Genomic DNA, 18,701 nt, shown 5'->3' with positions numbered 1-18,701 from the left:
CAACATGTAAAATGGATGTTAAACCAAAGAGGATGTGTTTATTCACACTATATACAGTTAGAGATTTACTGAATGGTACCGAGGTTTCGTTTAACTAATTTACTGTAAAAAAAAAAAAAAATCATGCATTTTATGAATTGGGAGGAAAAATTTAGCAAAATATTACGTCAGAAATTATGCAAGAAGATGAGATCAGTCAGTCTAAATCAGTGATTCTCAATCTTTTTTTTACTCATGGACCCCTTTTCCTTTCTTTTTATCTTGGTGGACCCCTTCATAACTATTAGTCATAAGACAATCTCCTATTTTTCACTAATATAAATTTTGAGGTTTTAATAATCAAATAAATATTATATAATTAAGCTTTATTTTTAAATGAAAACTAATTTAATGCAAATAAAATATTCTACAACAACTATAATAATTATGATAAGTTTGTTATGTTTTGCCTGTGGACCCCCAGAAATGGTCCATGTGGACCCCAGTTGAGAACCCCTGGTCTAAATGAAACCGACAGAGCAACAAATCAAGTTTGATATGTAATAGAATTGAATGCGCTTCTAAGGATCTCCTCTAGTCCTCCTCTTCCCTCTCCTACCTTCCTGTTGTTTTACAACCCAAATACAAGTTTGATTGAATAAACCCATTTTTTTTTTTCCATAAAAAAAAGTGTTCATTGTTTCACTGGCATTTTTTTTAGTGATAGGACGATTCCAATACTTTTCTCCTGATTCGGATACAATTACAGATTCGGTTTTAAATTCTTTATTCTAAAATCACATACAATAAGTAGAATTTGATTGGGGTGGAGGGAGAGTGGGGGAGGGGCAGAGTTCTCATCTACTTTTAAATGCGAGAATAGAATGTCGACTTCAGATTTACTTTTAACAGTCTCGTAACACTCATTTCCCTTACTTTGCCCCTTTTGTCCTCACATTTCACGAGCAAGGTTTCCGACAAAGAGGGAATAATTGCTGTTTTTCTGGGTCAGAATCTATTGATCTAATATTTATTGTATAGTTTTTGACCTCAAAGTAATATTTTTTATAGCTCCTTACACCAAATGGCTTTACGCCTTGTCTGGAGCAATTTTTATTATTTAAAAAAATTGTAAATATAATTTTCTTTTAAAGTTGACAAATTTCTTACCTTTTTCTTTTAGTATTTTTAGATTTTGATAAACTTTTTGTGAGATTTTCATCTATATTTTTCACTTGTGCCATTCTTTTTTTTTTTTTCCTTATTTATCAATTCGTGCCATTTTTACCCGTGCCATTTTACTGGTGCTATTTTTACTTAAATCCGTAATTATAATCCATAAATTTTAGTTTAAAATTTAAAAGCATTTATGTTACCATCAGTGCAAGCAATCGAAAAATAAGTTTTAAACAAATAAGTTCTTTTTTTTTAAATAGTAAAGAATCTGTTTTGAAACCGGAAATTAGGCTAAAAGAATTTTTCCAATTCCGATTAATCATTCCCACACCAATACCCATTTGTGATTGCTGCAGAAAATTAATTGCAATGAGAGATTGTCAGGAAGGCCACTACGAGATGTTTGAATGTCAAGGTACCAACTGGGGAGTGAGGTTTTTTTTTTTTGGTTAACAAAAATATAGAAACTTCCGAAAAACACCCGTCTAGCTGAATCCACTGTGAAAAATTTCCCCCACTCTTATCTGTGCCTAAATCAAAACGTGGATTCCATGAACAAAGCTTCTTTCTTAGAACTGCATGCCTGTGGAACTCTGTTCCGTCTGCCTGCTTCCCTCCAGACTACAACTTGGATGTCTTCAAGTCCAATGTTAAATTCCTAATGAACCGCCCCCTTAAGTAAACACTTCATCAAATCTTCACACTAACGTAATGTACTTGCAATAACCCTTATCCCTGAGTGGCTTCCGGGCCTTGATAAGTGGTGATCATTGTGTAAAAAAAAAAAAAAAAAAAAAAAAGATGCAGCTGACCACTCTGCTGGTAGATGGTTTGCAGGATTGAATCAACAAATTATTGCTTATACATCTATAGCTTTGTACCTTAATTCGCCCGGGGGTCAGAAAAATAAATTAAAAAGAACTCTTTCCCTTTTTATCAATAGATGATTAGGTGCTTGGTAAAATAGAGTCGATAGAGCAATTTTTTTTAAATGTGGGTTTAAGCCAAAACAGTACTTAATTGCTGAGTCGAAAATAGTGATATATCCAACAATTATGAAAACTCATTAAGTAGAACAACTGCTATTGTGTTTATAATAAAAAAAAAATCTCGTTATCAACTAAAACAAATTGTCAGCCATTACATTGGCAAAAAAAAAAAAAAGAAGATAAGTATGTCCCCTGCATTCACAATATTCAAGGTGTTCACATCTAGGGAAAATGCAATTTTCCTCAATTTTTTGTAAAAATTACTTTTAACTATAAATAATTTTCTACTCTGAATTTTCGTAAATTTTTTAATCGCTATTTTCAACATGATGACCTTTAAGCAATGTTTTTGCTCAAAACAACTTATTTAAAAAAATTTTCTAGGTGAATAAAAGTTACAGAAAATGGGTACTTGTGTAGTTTACAGGCCGTTCTGAAATAATGTTCTCGTTTAGAAAGCCATTCTTAATAAGGGAGGATGGGTGTTTTGTTAAGTATTTTGTATTTTCATTCAATAAACAAACGATACTGTAAAAATTAAAACTCCTGAGGTGCTTGTTAAGATAGAATCGACAGATCGATTTTTTTTAAATACGTGATTTTAAGCAAAAATAACAGTACTTACTTGTCATGTCAAAAATAGTAATATATCCAAAAATTAGAAAAATTATTGAGTAGAACAACTGCTTTTGTGTTTTTAGTAAAAAAAAAAAAAAAAGAAGTCTATACTAATGGTCTATGTCAGCAATTAAAGGGGTGAAAAAGGAGATAAGTATGTCCCCTGTATTTGCAATCTTCAAGGTGTTCACATCTAAGGAAATGCATTTTCCCCTAATTTTCCATAAAAAATAATTTTCTACTCGAATTTCTGTAATTTTTTAATATATTACTATTTTCGACATGACAAGTAAGTACATAATGCTTTTGCTTAAAACAACTTATTTAAAAAAAAAAAATCCATCTGTCGGCCATCTTAACAAGCAACAACGATAATGATATAAGAAATCTGAAAAAGTTGAAGATAAAAAAATAAAAAATTTAATCACTCTTGCACGTAAATTTAATGCGAAATGATCATTCACATCCGGACCATATAGAGTTTTTAAGGAATGTTCTTAAAAACGCTATCTGATCTGAAAGTGTGTGAATATTTTATATTGAATTTACATGTGAAAATGATCTCCAACTCTTGTCTATAAATTGTTTTATAAAATTCTTTTTGGATTTTACAGTGTACGTTTTTAGGGTATTTACAGCATCTCATTATAAAAATAGAATCCTATATCTAATATATAAAAGGCTATATGTTTGCCTGTCTGTGTCTCCATATTTTCAAACTATCTCTTTTGAAATTAAAAGTCGCAGAGCATCGCTAGGAGCCTCAAATGATGTGATTTTTTATGGACCATTCTTTTATGGGTCTTTAGCTGGTTAAAATAATTTTGAAGGGGTCAAAAATAGGTAAAAATTGAAAAAAAATCGTTATACACTTTGTACAATCATCTTGGTTTATTTTTTTTTTTAATTTTAATCAGTTCATATGCGTGTCATGTTGGTACAGTGGTAACATCAACAGCTTTGAATGTTAGTTCTGCTTTCAGTTTCAATTCTAGCTGATGGCACCCAAATACTGTTTTTTTTTTTTTTTTTTTTTACTTTTGAAATCATGACTATTACTATGATACAAAATCTGGACGAACTAAAATATATTTACCCCCCCCCTCCTCTCGCTTATATATATATATATATATATATATATATATATGTTTATGGGAAAAATAGGCCTATTAAATTATATTTCACCTTTTATTTATACCAATTCTTAAATTCATGAAGCTTTATGCAACTACAGAGCATACACAAATAAATGACAATCTATATTCCAAATTCCAAGATATTGTCCATCTTACCGTTTATTTCTTTCAGCATGTTAAAATGTTCAATTCTTGATAGCACCTGTTTATAGTGCAGAAACAATCATAATTATTATGTCAAATTTTTGAAAATTTTCTGCCAGACTCATCAGAAGAACTCATTAACTTTAAAAGAAAATTTTAAAAAATATCAGCATAAATACATAAATCCGACAAAAATCATAAGAGTAGTTGCAATGGTGTTTTATGATATTCAAGCCATCTTTGATTTTTTTCAAAAATTGATTTGAAAAAAAAAAAAAAAAAAAAAAAAAAAAGATGGTGTAAATATCATAAAACACAATTGCAACTACTAATTATGATTGTGCTACGAAACAGGTGTTGTCAAGAATTGAACATTTTCAACATGCTGAAAGAAATAAATGGTAAGATGGACAACATCTTGGAATTTGAAATATAGACTTTTTATCATTTATTTGTATATTCTCTGTAATTACATCGAACTTCATAAATAAAAAGTGAAGTATAATTGAATTAACATTTTCCCCATAAACATATATAGATAATTAACCCAGGATCAAGGGTTCAATTAATATCACATTTTTGTCATTCAGCATTGTCATTATGCATGCATTCAGCCAAAATCCAGCTTCTATCTACAAAGAAGGCCCATATATCAGATGAAACTTCTAAGACGTTAACTGAATAAAAAGAATATAAAATAATATTCTAGAATTTGCACAAAAAAAAATCACAAAAATCGTTGTTTGCTTAGTTAAGATGTTTCATCGCGTTGTTGGAAAACATCTAAGTGGAAGTATTTAGCAGAATTAACAAAGAAAGTGGTTAATTATTTCTAATAAGGCAGGTTTTATAAAACAGCTCAGACAGTTTAATAAAATAAAATTTTAAAAACATAAAAATTAAAATTATTGTATTTCTAGAAATGAGTTTTTAGAAAAAAAAATTCAAAATTATATTTCTAGAAAATCTCATTTCTAAGAAAAACATTTCTTAAAAAAAAAAAAATCATTCATTTTTCATTATATTTCTTGAAAAATAAAATTTTGAAAAGAAATTTTCTAGAAAAATTCATAAAATCATTGTCTTGCTAGAAATGAAAATTTCTAGAAAATAAAATTTTTAAAAAATCCATTAAATCATTTTCCCCCAGAAATGAGAATTTATATTATATATATGAAAAATATTCTTCTCCCTCTGAAAATAGAATAATTGCACCGGAATTTACAGACAAGACGAGATAAAAATGGAGGATGAGGATTCAAAGAGATTATTGTCAAAGAGTTTTCTTTTATTCATATGAGACAAGAGCAACTGTCATCTTGGCTGATGGTTCACTGTGCTCGGTTCTGTGGTCATGGGGGTGCTATTTTCACTTGCTGGGACGATATCTGAAGCATATGTCGTACAGCCAATTGGGGGCCAGTCAAATTGGTCCTGCAAATCTTTCTCAAGTTTTTTGTACTTTTTCATCCTTGGATGTTTGGAAATCCACTTTCGCACGCGTGATATTACATTCAAGTCCACAATTAAAAACTGAAAAACAGAAACCACATTTAATTAGACAAGTCAGAAATGCAGATAGCCAATGGTAAAAGGTAAAATATAGGTAAATTTGGTCAACATCCTGTTGTGTGTGTGTGTGTGTGTGTGTGTGTGTAAGGAAAAAACAACTTAAAAGACACAGGAAATACATGTGAAGGGGAGGGAAACAAGGTCATTCTTTAATGAAACAAAATTCATGTGACTCCACACATAATGAACCATTTGAACTCCTAGCCTTCAGGAAAAATTACCATTTTCAGTTTCAGAGAGAACTGTAAGAAGAGGGAAAAGGAAGGCAACACAAGAAAAGAAAGGAAGAGGAAAAGAAAAAAAACAGAAAAAGAAAGAAAAAATAAAAACCAGCCAAACAGAAAATCAGCTATTTGGTAGAAATCAGTTTTTTCTTGTTCATAAAGAAAAGAAAAGAAACAAAAAGAAAGAGGAAAGAGAAAGGAAAATTGAAAAAAGAGAAGAAACGAACGAAAAAAGAAAAAGAAGAAACGAACGAAAAAAGAAAAAGAAGAAACGAACGAAAAAAGAAAAAGAAGAAACGGAAGAAAAAAGAAAAAGAAACGGACGCAAAAAGAAAAAGAAGAAACGGACGAAAAAAGAAAAAGAAGAAACGGACGAAAAAAGAAAAAGAAGAAACGGACGAAAAAAGAAAAAGAAGAAACGGAAGAAAAAAGAAAAAGAAACGGACGAAAAAAGAAAAAGAAGAAACGGACGAAAAAAGAAAAAGAAGAAACGGACGAAAAAAGAAAAAGAAGAAACGGACGAAAAAAGAAAAAGAAGAAACGGACGAAAAAAGAAAAAGAAGAAACGGACGAAAAAAGAAAAAGAAGAAACGGACGAAAAAAGAAAAAGAAACGGACGAAAAAAGAAAAAGAAGAAACGGACGAAAAAAGAAAAAGAAGAAACGGACGAGAAAGAAAAAGAAGAAACGGACGAAAAAAGAAAAAGAAGAAACGGACGAAAAAAGAAAAAGAAGAAACGGACGAAAAAAGAAAAAGAAGAAACGGACGAAAAAAGAAAAAGAAGAAACGGACGAAAAAAGAAAAAGAAGAAACGGACGAAAAAAGAAAAAGAAGAAACGGACGAAAAAAGAAAAAGAAGAAACGGAAGAAAAAAGAAAAAGAAACGGACGAAAAAAGAAAAAGAAGAAACGGAAAAAAAAGAAAAAGAAGAAACGGAAGAAAAAAGAAAAAGAAACGGAACAAAAAGAAAAAGAAGAAACGGACGAAAAAAGCAAAAAGAAGAATTTGAAAAAAAAAAGAAAAAGAAGAAACGGAAGAAACAAGAAAAAGGAGAAACGGAAAAAAAAGAAAAAGAAGAAACGGACGAAAAAAGAAAAAGAAGAAACGGAAAAAAAAGAAAAAGAAGAAACGGAAAAAAAAGAAAAAGAAGAAACGGAAAAAAAAAAGAAAAAGAAGAAACGGAAAAAAAAAGAAAAAGAAGAAACGGAAAAAAAAAGAAAAAGAAGAAACGGAAAAAAAAACAAAAAACGGACGAAAAAAGCAAAAAGAAGAAACGGACGAAAAAAGAAAAAGAAGAAACGGACGAAAAAAGAAAAAGAAGAAACGGACGAAAAAAGAAAAAGAAGAAACGGACGAAAAAAGAAAAAGAAGAAACGAACGAAAAAAGAAAAAGAAGAAACGGACGAAAAAAGAACAAGAAGAAACGGACGAAAAAAGACAAAGAAGAAACGGACGAAAAAAGAAAAAGAAGAAACGGACGAAAAAAGAAAAAGAAGAAACAGAAAAAAAAGAAAAAACGGACGAAAAAAAAAAGAAGAAACGGACGAAAAAAAAAAGAAGAAACGGACGAAAAAAGAAAAAGAAGAAACGGACGAAAAAAGAAAAAGAAGAAACGGACGAAAAAAGAAAAAGAAGAAACGGACGAAAAAAAAAAAAGAAGAAACGGACGAAAAAAGAAAAAGAAGAAACGGACGAAAAAAGAAAAAGAAGAAACGGACGAAAAAAGAAAAAGAAACGGACGAAAAAAGAAAAAGAAGAAACAGAAAAACAAGAAAAAACAAACGAAAAAAAAAAAGAAGAAACGGACGAAAAAAGAAAAAGAAGAAACGGACGAAAAAAGAAAAAGAAGAAACGGACGAAAAAAGAAAAAGAAGAAACGGACGAAAAAAGAAAAAGAAGAAACGGAAAAAAAGAAAAAGAAGAAACGGAAAAAAAGAAAAAGAAGAAACGGAAAAAAAGAAAAAGAAGAAACGGACGAAAAAAGAAAAAGAAGAAACGGACGAAAAAAGAAAAAGAAGAAACGGACGAAAAAAGAAAAAGAAGAAACGGACGAAAAAAGAAAAAGAAGAAACGGACGGAAAAAGAAAAAGAAGAAACGGACGAAAAAAGAAAAAGAAGAAACGGACGAAAAAAGAAAAAGCAGAAACGGAAAAAAAAGAAAAAGAAGAAACGGACGAAAAAAGAAAAAGAAGAAACGAAAAAAAAAGAAAAAGAAGAAACGGACGAAAAAAGAAAAAGAAGAAACGGACGAAAAAAGAAAAAGAAACGGACGAAAAAAGAAAAAGAAACGGACGAAAAAAGAAAAAGAAGAAACGGACGAAAAAAGAAAAAGAAACGGACGAAAACAGAAAAAGAAGAAACGGACGAAAAAAGAAAAAGAAGAAACGGACGAAAAAAGAAAAAGCAGAAACGGAAAAAAAAGAAAAAGAAGAAACGGACGAAAAAAGAAAAAGAAGAAACGGAAAAAAAAGAAAAAGAAGAAACGGACGAAAAAAGAAAAAGAAGAAACGGACGAAAAAAGAAAAAGAAACGGACGAAAAAAGAAAAAGAAACGGACGAAAAAAGAAAAAGAAACGGACGAAAAAAGAAAAAGAAGAAACGGACGAAAAAAGAAAAAGAAACGGACGAAAACAGAAAAAGAAACGGACGAAAAAAGAAAAAGAAGAAACGGACGAAAAAAGAAAAAGAAGAAACGGACGAAAAAAGAAAAAGAAGAAACGGACGAAAAAAGAAAAAGAAGAAACGGACGAAAAAAGAAAAAGAAGAAACGGACGAAAAAAGAAAAAGAAGAAACGGACGAAAAAAGAAAAAGAAGAAACGGACGAAAAAAGAAAAAGAAGAAACGGACGAAAAAAGGAAAAGAAGAAACGGACGAAAAAAGGAAAAGAAGAAACGGACGAAACAAGAAAAAGAAGAAACGGACGAAACAAGAAAAAGAAGAAACGGAAAAAAAAGAAAAAGAAGAAACGGACGAAAAAAGAAACGGACGAACAAAGAAAAAGAAGAAACGGAAAAAAAAAGAAAAAGAAGAAACGGACGAAAAAAGAAAAAGAAGAAACGGAACAAAAAGAAAAAGAAGAAACGGACGAAAAAAGAAAAAGAACGGAAAAAAAAGAAAAAGAAGAAACGGACGAAAAAAGAAAAAGAAGAAACGAAAAAAAAAGCAAAAGAAGAAACGGAAGAAAAAAGAAAAAGAAGAAACGGACGAAAAAAGAAAAAGAAGAAACGGACGAAAAAAGAAAAAGAAGAAACGGACGAAAAAAGAAAAAGAAGAAACGGACGAAAAAAGAAAAAGAAGAAACGGACGAAAAAAGAAAAAGAAGAAACGGACGAAAAAAGAAAAAGAAGAAACGGACGAAAAAAGAAAAAGAAACGGACAAAAAAAGAAAAAGAAGAAACGGACGAAAAAAGAAAAAGAAGAAACGGACGAAAAAAGAAAAAGAAACGGACAAAAAATGAAAAAGAAGAAACGGACGAAAAAAGAAAAAGAAGAAACGGAAAAAAAGAAAAAGAAACGGACGAAAAAAGAAAAAGAAGAAACGGAAAAAAAAGAAAAAGAAGAAACGGACGAAAACAGAAAAAGAAGAAACGGAAAAAAAAGAAAAAGAAGAAACGGACGAAAAAAGAAAAAGAAACGGAAAAAAAAGAAAAAGAAGAAACGGACGAAAAAAGAAAAAAAAACGGACGAAAAAAGAAAAAGAAGAAACGGAAAAAAAAGAAAAAACGGACGAAAAAAGAAAAAGAAAAAACGGACGAAAAAAGAAAAAGAAGAAACGGAAAAAAAGAAAAAGAAACGGAAAAAAAAGAAAAAACGGACGAAAAAAGAAAAAACGGACGAAAAAAGAAAAAGTAACGGACAAAAAAAGAAAAAGAAGAAACGGAAAAAAAAGAAAAAGAAGAAACGGAAAAAAGAAGAAAAAACGGACGAAAAAAAAAAAAGAAGACACGGACGAAAAAAGAAAAAGAAGAAACGGAAAAAAAAGAAAAAGAAGAAACGGACAAAAAAAGAAAAAGAAGAAACGGACGAAAAAAGAAAAAGAAACGGACGAAAAAAGAAAAAGAAGAAACGGAAAAAAAAGAAAAAACGGACGAAAAAAGAAAAAGAAGAAACGGAAAAAAAGAAGAAGAAACGGAAAAAAAAGAAAAAACGGACGAAAAAAGAAAAAGAAGACACGGACAAAAAAAGAAAAAGAAGAAACGGACAAAAAAAGAAAAAGAAGAAACGGACGAAAAAAGAAAAAGAAGAAACGGACGAAAAAAGAAAAAGAAGAAACGTACAAAAAAAGAAAAAGAAGAAACGGACGAAAAAAGAAAAAGAAACGGAAGAAAAAAGAAAAAACGTACGAAAAAAGAAAAAATGGAAGAAAAAGAAAAAGAAACGGAAGAAATAAGAAAAAGAAACGGAAGAAATAAGAAAAAGAAACGGAAGAAAAAAGAAAAAGAAACGGAAGAAAAAAAAAAAAGAAGAAACGGACGAAAAAAGAAAAAGAAGAAACGGACGAAAAAAGAAAAAGAAGAAACGGACGAAAAAAGAAAAAGAAGAAACGGACGAAAAAAGAAAAAGAAGAAACGGACGAAAAAAAAAAAGAAGAAACGGACGAAAAAAGAAAAAGAAGAAACGGACGAAAAAAGAAAAAGAAGAAACGGACGAAAAAAGAAAAAGAAACGGACGAAAAAAGAAAAAGAAGAAACAGAAAAACAAGAAAAAACGGACGAAAAAAAAAAAGAAGAAACGGACGAAAAAAGAAAAAGAAGAAACGGACGAAAAAAGAAAAAGAAACGGACGAAAAAAGAAAAAGAAACGGACGAAAAAAGAAAAAGAAACGGACGAAAAAAGTAAAAGAAGAAACAGAAAAAAAAGAAAAAACGGACGAAAAAAGAAAAAGAAGAAACGGACGAAAAAAGAAAAAGAAGAAACGGAAGAAAAAAGAAAAAGAAACGGAAAAAAAAGAAAAAGAAGAAACGGACGAAAAAAGAAAAAGAAGAAACGGACGAAAAAAGAAAAAGAAGAAACGGACGAAAAAAGAAAAAGAAGAAACGGACGAAAAAAGAAAAAGAAGAAACGGACGAAAAAAGAAAAAGAAGAAACGGACGAAAAAAGAAAAAGAAGAAACGGACGAAAAAAAAAAAAAAGAAGAAACGGAGGAAATAGAAAAAGAAGAAACGGACGAAATAGAAAAAGAAGAAACGGACGAAAAAAAAAAAGAAAAAACGGACGAAAAAAAAGAAAAAGAAGAAACGGACGAAAAAAGAAAAAGAAGAAACGGACGAAAAAAGAAAAAGAAGAAACGGACGAAAAAAGAAAAAGAAGAAACGGACGAAAAAAGAAAAAGAAACGGACGAAAAAAAAAAAAGAAGAAACGGACGAAAAAAGAAAAAGAAGAAACGGACGAAAAAAGAAAAAGAAGAAACGGACGAAAAAAGAAAAAGAAGAAACGGACGAAAAAAGAAAAAGAAGAAACGGACGAAAAAAGAAAAAGAAGAAACGGCCGAAAAAAGAAAAAGAAACGGACAAAAAATGAAAAAGAAGAAACGGACGAAAAAAGAAAAAGAAGAAACGGAAAAAAAGAAAAAGAAACGGACGAAAAAAGAAAAAGAAGAAACGGAAAAAAAAGAAAAAGAAGAAACGGACGAAAACAGAAAAAGAAGAAACGGAAAAAAAAGAAAAAGAAGAAACGGACGAAAAAAGAAAAAGAAACGGAAAAAAAAGAAAAAGAAGAAACGGACGAAAAAAGAAAAAGAAACGGACGAAAAAAGAAAAAGAAGAAACGGAAAAAAAAGAAAAAACGGACGAAAAAATAAAAAGAAAAAACGGACGAAAAAAGAAAAAGAAGAAACGGAAAAAAAGAAAAAGAAGAAACGGAAAAAAAAAAAACGGACGAAAAAAGAAAAAACGGACGAAAAAAGAAAAAGTAACGGACAAAAAAGAAAAAGAAGAAACGGAAAAAAAAGAAAAAGAAGAAACGGAAAAAAAAGAAAAAGAAGAAACGGAAAAAAGAAGAAAAAACGGACGAAAAAAAAAAAGAAGAAACGGACGAAAAAAGAAAAAGAAGAAACGGACAAAAAAAGAAAAAGAAGAAACGGACAAAAAAAGAAAAAGAAGAAACGTACGAAAAAAGAAACGTACGAAAAAAGAAAAAATGGAAGAAAAAAGAAAAAACGGAAGAAATAAGAAAAAGAAACGGAAGAAATAAGAAAAAGAAACGGAAGAAATAAGAAAAAGTAACGGAAGAAAAAAGAAAAAGAAACGGAAGAAAAAAAAAAACAAGAAACGGACGAAAAAAGAAAAAAAAGAAACGGACGAAAAAAGAAAAAGAAGAAACGGACGAAAAAAGAAAAAGAAGAAACGGACGAAAAAAGAAAAAGAAGAAACGGACGAAAAAAGAAAAAGAAGAAACGGACGAAAAAAGAAAAAGAAGAAACGGACGAAAAAAGAAAAAGAAGAAACGGACGAAAAAAGACAAAGAAGAAACGGACGAAAAAAGAAAAAGAAACGGAACAAAAAGAAAAAGAAGAAACGGACGAAAAAAGAAAAAGAAGAAACGGACGAAAAAAGAAAAAGAAGAAACGGACGAAAAAAGAAAAAGAAGAAACGGACGAAAAAAGAAAAAGAAGAAACGGACGAAAAAAAAAAAAAAGAAGAAACGGACGAAATAGAAAAAGAAGAAACGGACGAAATAGAAAAAGAAGAAACGGACGAAAAAAGAAAAAGAAGAAACGGACGAAAAAAGAAAAAGAAGAAACGGACGAAAAAAGAAAAAGAAACGGACGAAAAAAAAAAGAAGAAACGGACGAAAAAAGAAAAAGAAGAAACGGACGAAAAAAGAAAAAGAAGAAACGGACGAAAAAAGAAAAAGAAACGGACAAAAAATGAAAAAGAAGAAACGGACGAAAAATGAAAAAGAAGAAACGGAAAAAAAGAAAAAGAAACGGACGAAAAAGAAAAAGAAGAAACGGAAAAAAAAGAAAAAGAAGAAACGGACGAAAAAAGAAAAAGAAGAAACGGAAAAAAAAGAAAAAGAAGAAACGGACGAAAAAAGAAAAAGAAACGGAAAAAAAAGAAAAAGAAGAAACGGACGAAAAAAGAAAAAGAAACGGACGAAAAAAGAAAAAGAAGAAACGGAAAAAAAAGAAAAAACGGACGAAAAAAGAAAAAGAAAAAAGGGACGAAAAAAGAAAAAGAAGAAACGGAAAAAAAGAAAAAGAAGAAACGGAAAAAAAAAAAACGGACGAAAAAAGAAAAAACGGACGAAAAAAGAAAAAGTAACGGACAAAAAAGAAAAAGAAGAAACGGAAAAAAAAGAAAAAGAAGAAACGGAAAAAAAAGAAAAAGAAGAAACGGAAAAAAGAAGAAAAAACGGACGAAAAAAAAAAAGAAGACACGGACGAAAAAAGAAAAAGAAGAAACGGACAAAAAAAGAAAAAGAAGAAACGGACAAAAAAAGAAAAAGAAGAAACGGACGAAAAAAGAAAAAGAAACGGACGAAAAAAGAAAAAGAAGAAACGGAAAAAAAAGAAAAAACGGACGAAAAAAGAAAAAGAAGAAACGGAAAAAAAAGAAGAAGAAACGGAAAAAAAAGAAAAAACGGACGAAAAAAGAAAAAGAAGAAACGGACGAAAAAAGAAAAAGAAGACACGGACAAAAAAAGAAAAAGAAGAAACGGACAAAAAAAGAAAAAGAAGAAACGGACGAAAAAAGAAAAAGAAGAAACGGACGAAAAATGAAAAAGAAGAAACGTACAAAAAAAGAAAAAGAAGAAACGGACGAAAAAAGAAAAAGAAACGGAAGAAAAAAGAAAAAAGAAGAAACATACGAAAAAAGAAACGTACGAAAAAAGAAAAAATGGAAGAAAAAAGAAAAAGAAACGGAAGAAATAAGAAAAAGAAACGGAAGAAATAAGAAAAAGAAACGGAAGAAAAAAGAAAAAGAAACGGAAGAAAAAAAAAAAGAAGAAACGGACGAAAAAAGAAAAAAAAGAAACGGACGAAAAAAGAAAAAGAAGAAACGGACGAAAAAAGAAAAAGAAGAAACGGACGAAAAAAGAAAAAGAAGAAACGGACGAAAAAAGAAAAAGAAGAAACGGACGAAAAAAGAAAAAGAAGAAACGGACGAAAAAAGAAAAAGAAGAAACGGACGAAAAAAGAAAAAGAAGAAACGGACGAAAAAAGAAAAAGAAGAAACGGACGAAAAAAGACAAAGAAGAAACGGACGAAAAAAGAAAAAGAAGAAACGGACGAAAAAAAAAAAGAAGAAACGGACGAAAAAAGAAAAAGAAGAAACGGACGAAAAAAGAAAAAGAAGAAACGGACGAAAAAAGAAAAAGAAACGGACGAAAAAAGAAAAAGAAACGGACGAAAAAAGAAAAAGAAACGGACGAAAAAAGAAAAAGAAACAGAAAAAAAAGAAAAAACGGACGAAAAAAGAAAAAGAAGAAACGGACGAAAAAAGAAAAAGAAGAAACGGAAGAAAAAAGAAAAAGAAACGGAAAAAAAAGAAAAAGAAGAAACGGACGAAAAAAGAAAAAGAAGAAACGGACGAAAAAAGAAAAAGAAGAAACGGACGAAAAAAGAAAAAGAAGAAACGGACGAAAAAAGAAAAAGAAGAAACGGACGAAAAAAGAAAAAGAAACGGACGAAAAAAGAAAAAGAAGAAACGTACAAAAAAAGAAAAAGAAGAAACGGACGAAAAAAGAAAAAGAAACGGAAGAAAAAAGAAAAAAGAAGAAACGTACGAAAAAAGAAACGTACGAAAAAAGAAAAAATGGAAGAAAAAAGAAAAAGAAACGGAAGAAATAAGAAAAAGAAACGGAAGAAATAAGAAAAAGAAACGGAAGAAAAAAGAAAAAGAAACGGAAGAAAAAAAAAGAAGAAACGGACGAAAAAAGAAAAAAAAGAAACGGACGAAAAAAGAAAAAGAAGAAACGGACGAAAAAAGAAAAAGAAGAAACGGACGAAAAAAGAAAAAGAAGAAACGGACGAAAAAAGAAAAAGAAGAAACGGACGAAAAAAGAAAAAGAAGAAACGGACGAAAAAAGAAAAAGAAGAAACGGACGAAAAAAGACAAAGAAGAAACGGACGAAAAAAGACAAAGAAGAAACGGACGAAAAAAAAAAAAGAAGAAACGGACGAAAAAAGAAAAAGAAGAAACGGACGAAAAAAGAAAAAGAAGAAACGGACGAAAAAAGAAAAAGAAGAAACGGACGAAAAAAGAAAAAGAAACGGACGAAAAAAGAAAAAGAAACGGACGAAAAAAGAAAAAGAAACGGACGAAAAAAGAAAAAGAAACAGAAAAAAAAGAAAAAACGGACGAAAAAAGAAAAAGAAGAAACGGACGAAAAAAGAAAAAGAAGAAACGGAAGAAAAAAGAAAAAGAAACGGAAAAAAAAGAAAAAGAAGAAACGGACGAAAAAAGAAAAAGAAGAAACGGACGAAAAAAGAAAAAGAAGAAACGGACGAAAAAAGAAAAAAAAGAAACGGACGAAAAAAGAAAAAGAAGAAACGGACGAAAAAAGAAAAAGAAGAAACGGACGAAAAAAGAAAAAGAAGAAACGGACGAAAAAAAAAAAAAGAAGAAACGGACGAAATAGAAAAAGAAGAAACGGACGAAATAGAAAAAGAAGAAACGGACGAAATAGAAAAAGAAGAAACGGACGAAAAAAAAAAGAAAAAACGGACGAAAAAAAAGAAAAAGAAGAAACGGACGAAAAAAGAAAAAGAAGAAACGGACGAAAAAAGAAAAAGAAGAAACGGACGAAAAAAGAAAAAGAAGAAACGGACGAAAAAAGAAAAAGAAACGGACGAAAAAAGAAAAAGAAGAAACGGACGAAAAAAGAAAAAGAAGAAACGGACGAAAAAAGAAAAAGAAGAAACGGACGAAAAAAGAAAAAGAAGAAACGGACGAAAAAAGAAAAAGAAGAAACGGACGAAAAAAGAAAAAGAAGAAACGGACGAAAAAAGAAAAAGAAGAAACGGACGAAAAAGAAAAAGAAGAAACGGACGAAATAAGAAAAAGCAGAAACGGAAAAAAAAAGAAAAAGAAGAAACGGACGAAAAAAGAAAAAGAAGAAACGGACGAAAAAAGAAAAAGAAGAAACGGAAAAAAAAGAAAAAGAAGAAACGGAAGAAAAAAGAAAAAGAAGAAACGGAAGAAAAAAGAAAAAGAAGAAACGGACGAAAAAAGAAAAAGAAGAAACGGAAGAAAAAAGAAAAAGAAACGGAAGAAAAAAGAAAAAGAAGAAACGGACGAAAAAAGAAAAAGAAACAGACGACAAAAAAAAAAAGAAACGGACGAAAAAAGAAAAAGAAGAAACGGACGAAAAAAGAAAAAGAAGAAACGGACGAAAAAAGAAAAAGAAGAAACGGAAGAAAAAAGAAAAAGAAGAAACGGAAGAAAAAAGAAAAAGAAGAAACGGAAGAAAAAAGAAAAAGAAACGGAAGAAAAAAGAAACGGAAGAAAAAAGAAAAAATGGAAGAAAAAAGAAAAAGAAACGGAAGAAAAAAGAAAAAGAAACGGAAGAAAAAAGAAAAAGAAGAAACGGACGAAATAGAAAAAGAAGAAACGGACGAAAAAAGAAAAAGAAGAAACGGAAGAAAAAAGAAAAAACGGACGAAAAAAGAAAAAGAAGAAACGGACGAAAAAAGAAAAAGAAGAAACGGAAGAAAAACGAAAAAGAAACGGAAAAAAAGAAAAAGAAGAAACGGACGAAAAAAGAAAAAGAAGAAACGGACGAAAAAAGAAAAAGAAGAAACGGACGAAAAAAGAAAAAGAAGAAACGGACGAAAAAAGAAAAAGAAGAAACGGACGAAAAAAGAAAAAGAAGAAACGGACGAAAAAAGAAAAAGAAGAAACGGACGAAAAAAGAAAAAGAAGAAACGGACGAAATAGAAAAAGAAGAAACGGACGAAATAGAAAAAGAAGAAACGGACGAAATAGAAAAAGAAGAAACGGACGAAAAAAGAAAAAGAAGAAACGGACGAAAAAAAAAAGAAAAAACGGACGAAAAAAAAGAAAAAGAAGAAACGGACGAAATAAGAAAAAGCAGAAACGGAAAAAAAAAGAAAAATAAGAAACGGACGAAAAAAGAAAAAGAAGAAACGGACGAAAAAAGAAAAAGAAGAAACGGAAAAAAAAGAAAAAGAAGAAACGGAAGAAAAAAGAAAAAGAAGAAACGGACGAAAAAAGAAAAAGAAGAAACGGAAGAAAAAAGAAAAAGAAACGGAAGAAAAAAGAAAAAGAAACGGACGAAAAAAGAAAAAGAAACAGACGACAAAAAAAAAAAGAAACGGACGAAAAAAGAAAAAGAAGAAACGGACGAAAAAAGAAAAAGAAGAAACGGACGAAAAAAGAAAAAGAAGAAACGGAAGAAAAAGAAGAAACGGACGAAAAAAGAAAAAGAAGAAACGGACGAAAAAAGAAAAAGAAACGGACGAAAAAAGAAAAAGAAACGGACGAAAAAAGAAAAAGAAACGGACGAAAAAAGAAAAAGAAACAGAAAAAAAAGAAAAAACGGACGAAAAAAGAAAAAGAAGAAACGGACGAAAAAAGAAAAAGAAGAAACGGAAGAAAAAAGAAAAAGAAGAAACGGACGAAAAAAGAAAAAGAAGAAACGGACGAAAAAAGAAAAAGAAGAAACGGACGAAAAAAGAAAAAGAAGAAACGGACGAAAAAAGAAAAAGAAGAAACGGACGAAAAAAGAAAAAGAAGAAACGGACGAAAAAAGAAAAAGAAGAAACGGACGAAAAAAAAAAAAAAGAAACGGACGAAAAAAAAAAAGAAGAACGGACGAAATAGAAAAAGAAGAAACGGACGAAATAGAAAAAGAAGAAACGGACGAAATAGAAAAAGAAGAAACGGACGAAAAAAAAAAAAGAAAAAACGGACGAAAAAAAAGAAAAAGAAGAAACGGACGAAAAAAGAAAAAGAAGAAACGGACGAAAAAAGAAAAAGAAGAAACGGACGAAAAAAGAAAAAGAAACGGACGAAAAAAGAAAAAGAAGAAACGGACGAAAAAAGAAAAAGAAGAAACGGACGAAAAAAGAAAAAGAAGAAACGGACGAAAAAAGAAAAAGAAGAAACGGACGAAAAAAGAAAAAGAAGAAACGGACGAAAAAGAAAAAGAAGAAACGGACGAAATAAGAAAAAGCAGAAACGGAAAAAAAAAGAAAAAGAAGAAACGGACGAAAAAAGAAAAAGAAGAAACGGACGAAAAAAGAAAAAGAAACGGAAAAAAAAGAAAAAGAAGAAACGGAAGAAAAAAGAAAAAGAAGAAACGGACGAAAAAAGAAAAAGAAGAAACGGAAGAAAAAAGAAAAAGAAACGGAAGAAAAAAGAAAAAGAAGAAACGGACGAAAAAAGAAAAAGAAACAGACGACAAAAAAAAAAAGAAACGGACGAAAAAAGAAAAAGAAGAAACGGACGAAAAAAGAAAAAGAAGAAACGGACGAAAAAAGAAAAAGAAGAAACGGAAGAAAAAAGAAAAAGAAGAAACGGAAGAAAAAAGAAAAAGAAACGGAAGAAAAAAGAAACGGAAGAAAAAAGAAAAAGAAACGGAAGAAAAAAGAAAAAGAAACGGAAGAAAAAAGAAAAAGAAGAAACGGAAGAAAAAAGAAAAAGAAACGGACGAAAAAAGAAAAAGAAACGGAAGAAAAAAGAAAAAACGGACGAAAAAAGAAAAAGAAGAAACGGACGAAAAAAGAAAAAGAAGAAACGGAAGAAAAAAGAAAAAGAAACGGAAAAAAAGAAAAAGAAGAAACGGACGAAAAAAGAAAAAGAAGAAACGGACGAAAAAAGAAAAAGAAGAAACGGACGAAAAAAGAAAAAGAAGAAACGGACGAAAAAAGAAAAAGAAGAAACGGACGAAAAA

At 30.1% G+C, this 18,701-nt stretch overlaps 1 protein-coding gene across 8 annotated transcripts in view; it reads right to left on the bottom strand.

The window, feature by feature from the left end:
* Positions 1-5,309: 5,309 nt before the first annotated feature.
* LOC145259798 (polyamine-transporting ATPase 13A3-like) overlaps positions 5,310-18,701 on the bottom strand; it is a 198,469-nt gene continuing 185,077 nt past the window's right edge. For all 8 annotated transcript variants that reach the window (XM_080117572.1, XM_080117574.1, XM_080117577.1 and 5 more), the window contains one exon: positions 5,310-5,575. In XM_080117572.1, coding sequence (XP_079973698.1) covers positions 5,357-5,575 — 219 coding nt within the window. In that variant the 3' untranslated portion in view covers positions 5,310-5,356. The remainder of the gene's footprint in view (positions 5,576-18,701) is intronic.

Source organism: Euprymna scolopes, chromosome 35 (assembly GCF_053919585.1).
Source record: "Euprymna scolopes isolate OS-2025 chromosome 35, ASM5391958v1, whole genome shotgun sequence".
NCBI classification, from domain to species: Eukaryota; Metazoa; Mollusca; class Cephalopoda; order Sepiida; family Sepiolidae; genus Euprymna; species Euprymna scolopes.
The sequence above is the reverse complement of the archived record's forward strand: the minus strand, read 5'-3'. Positions and strand labels throughout refer to the sequence as shown.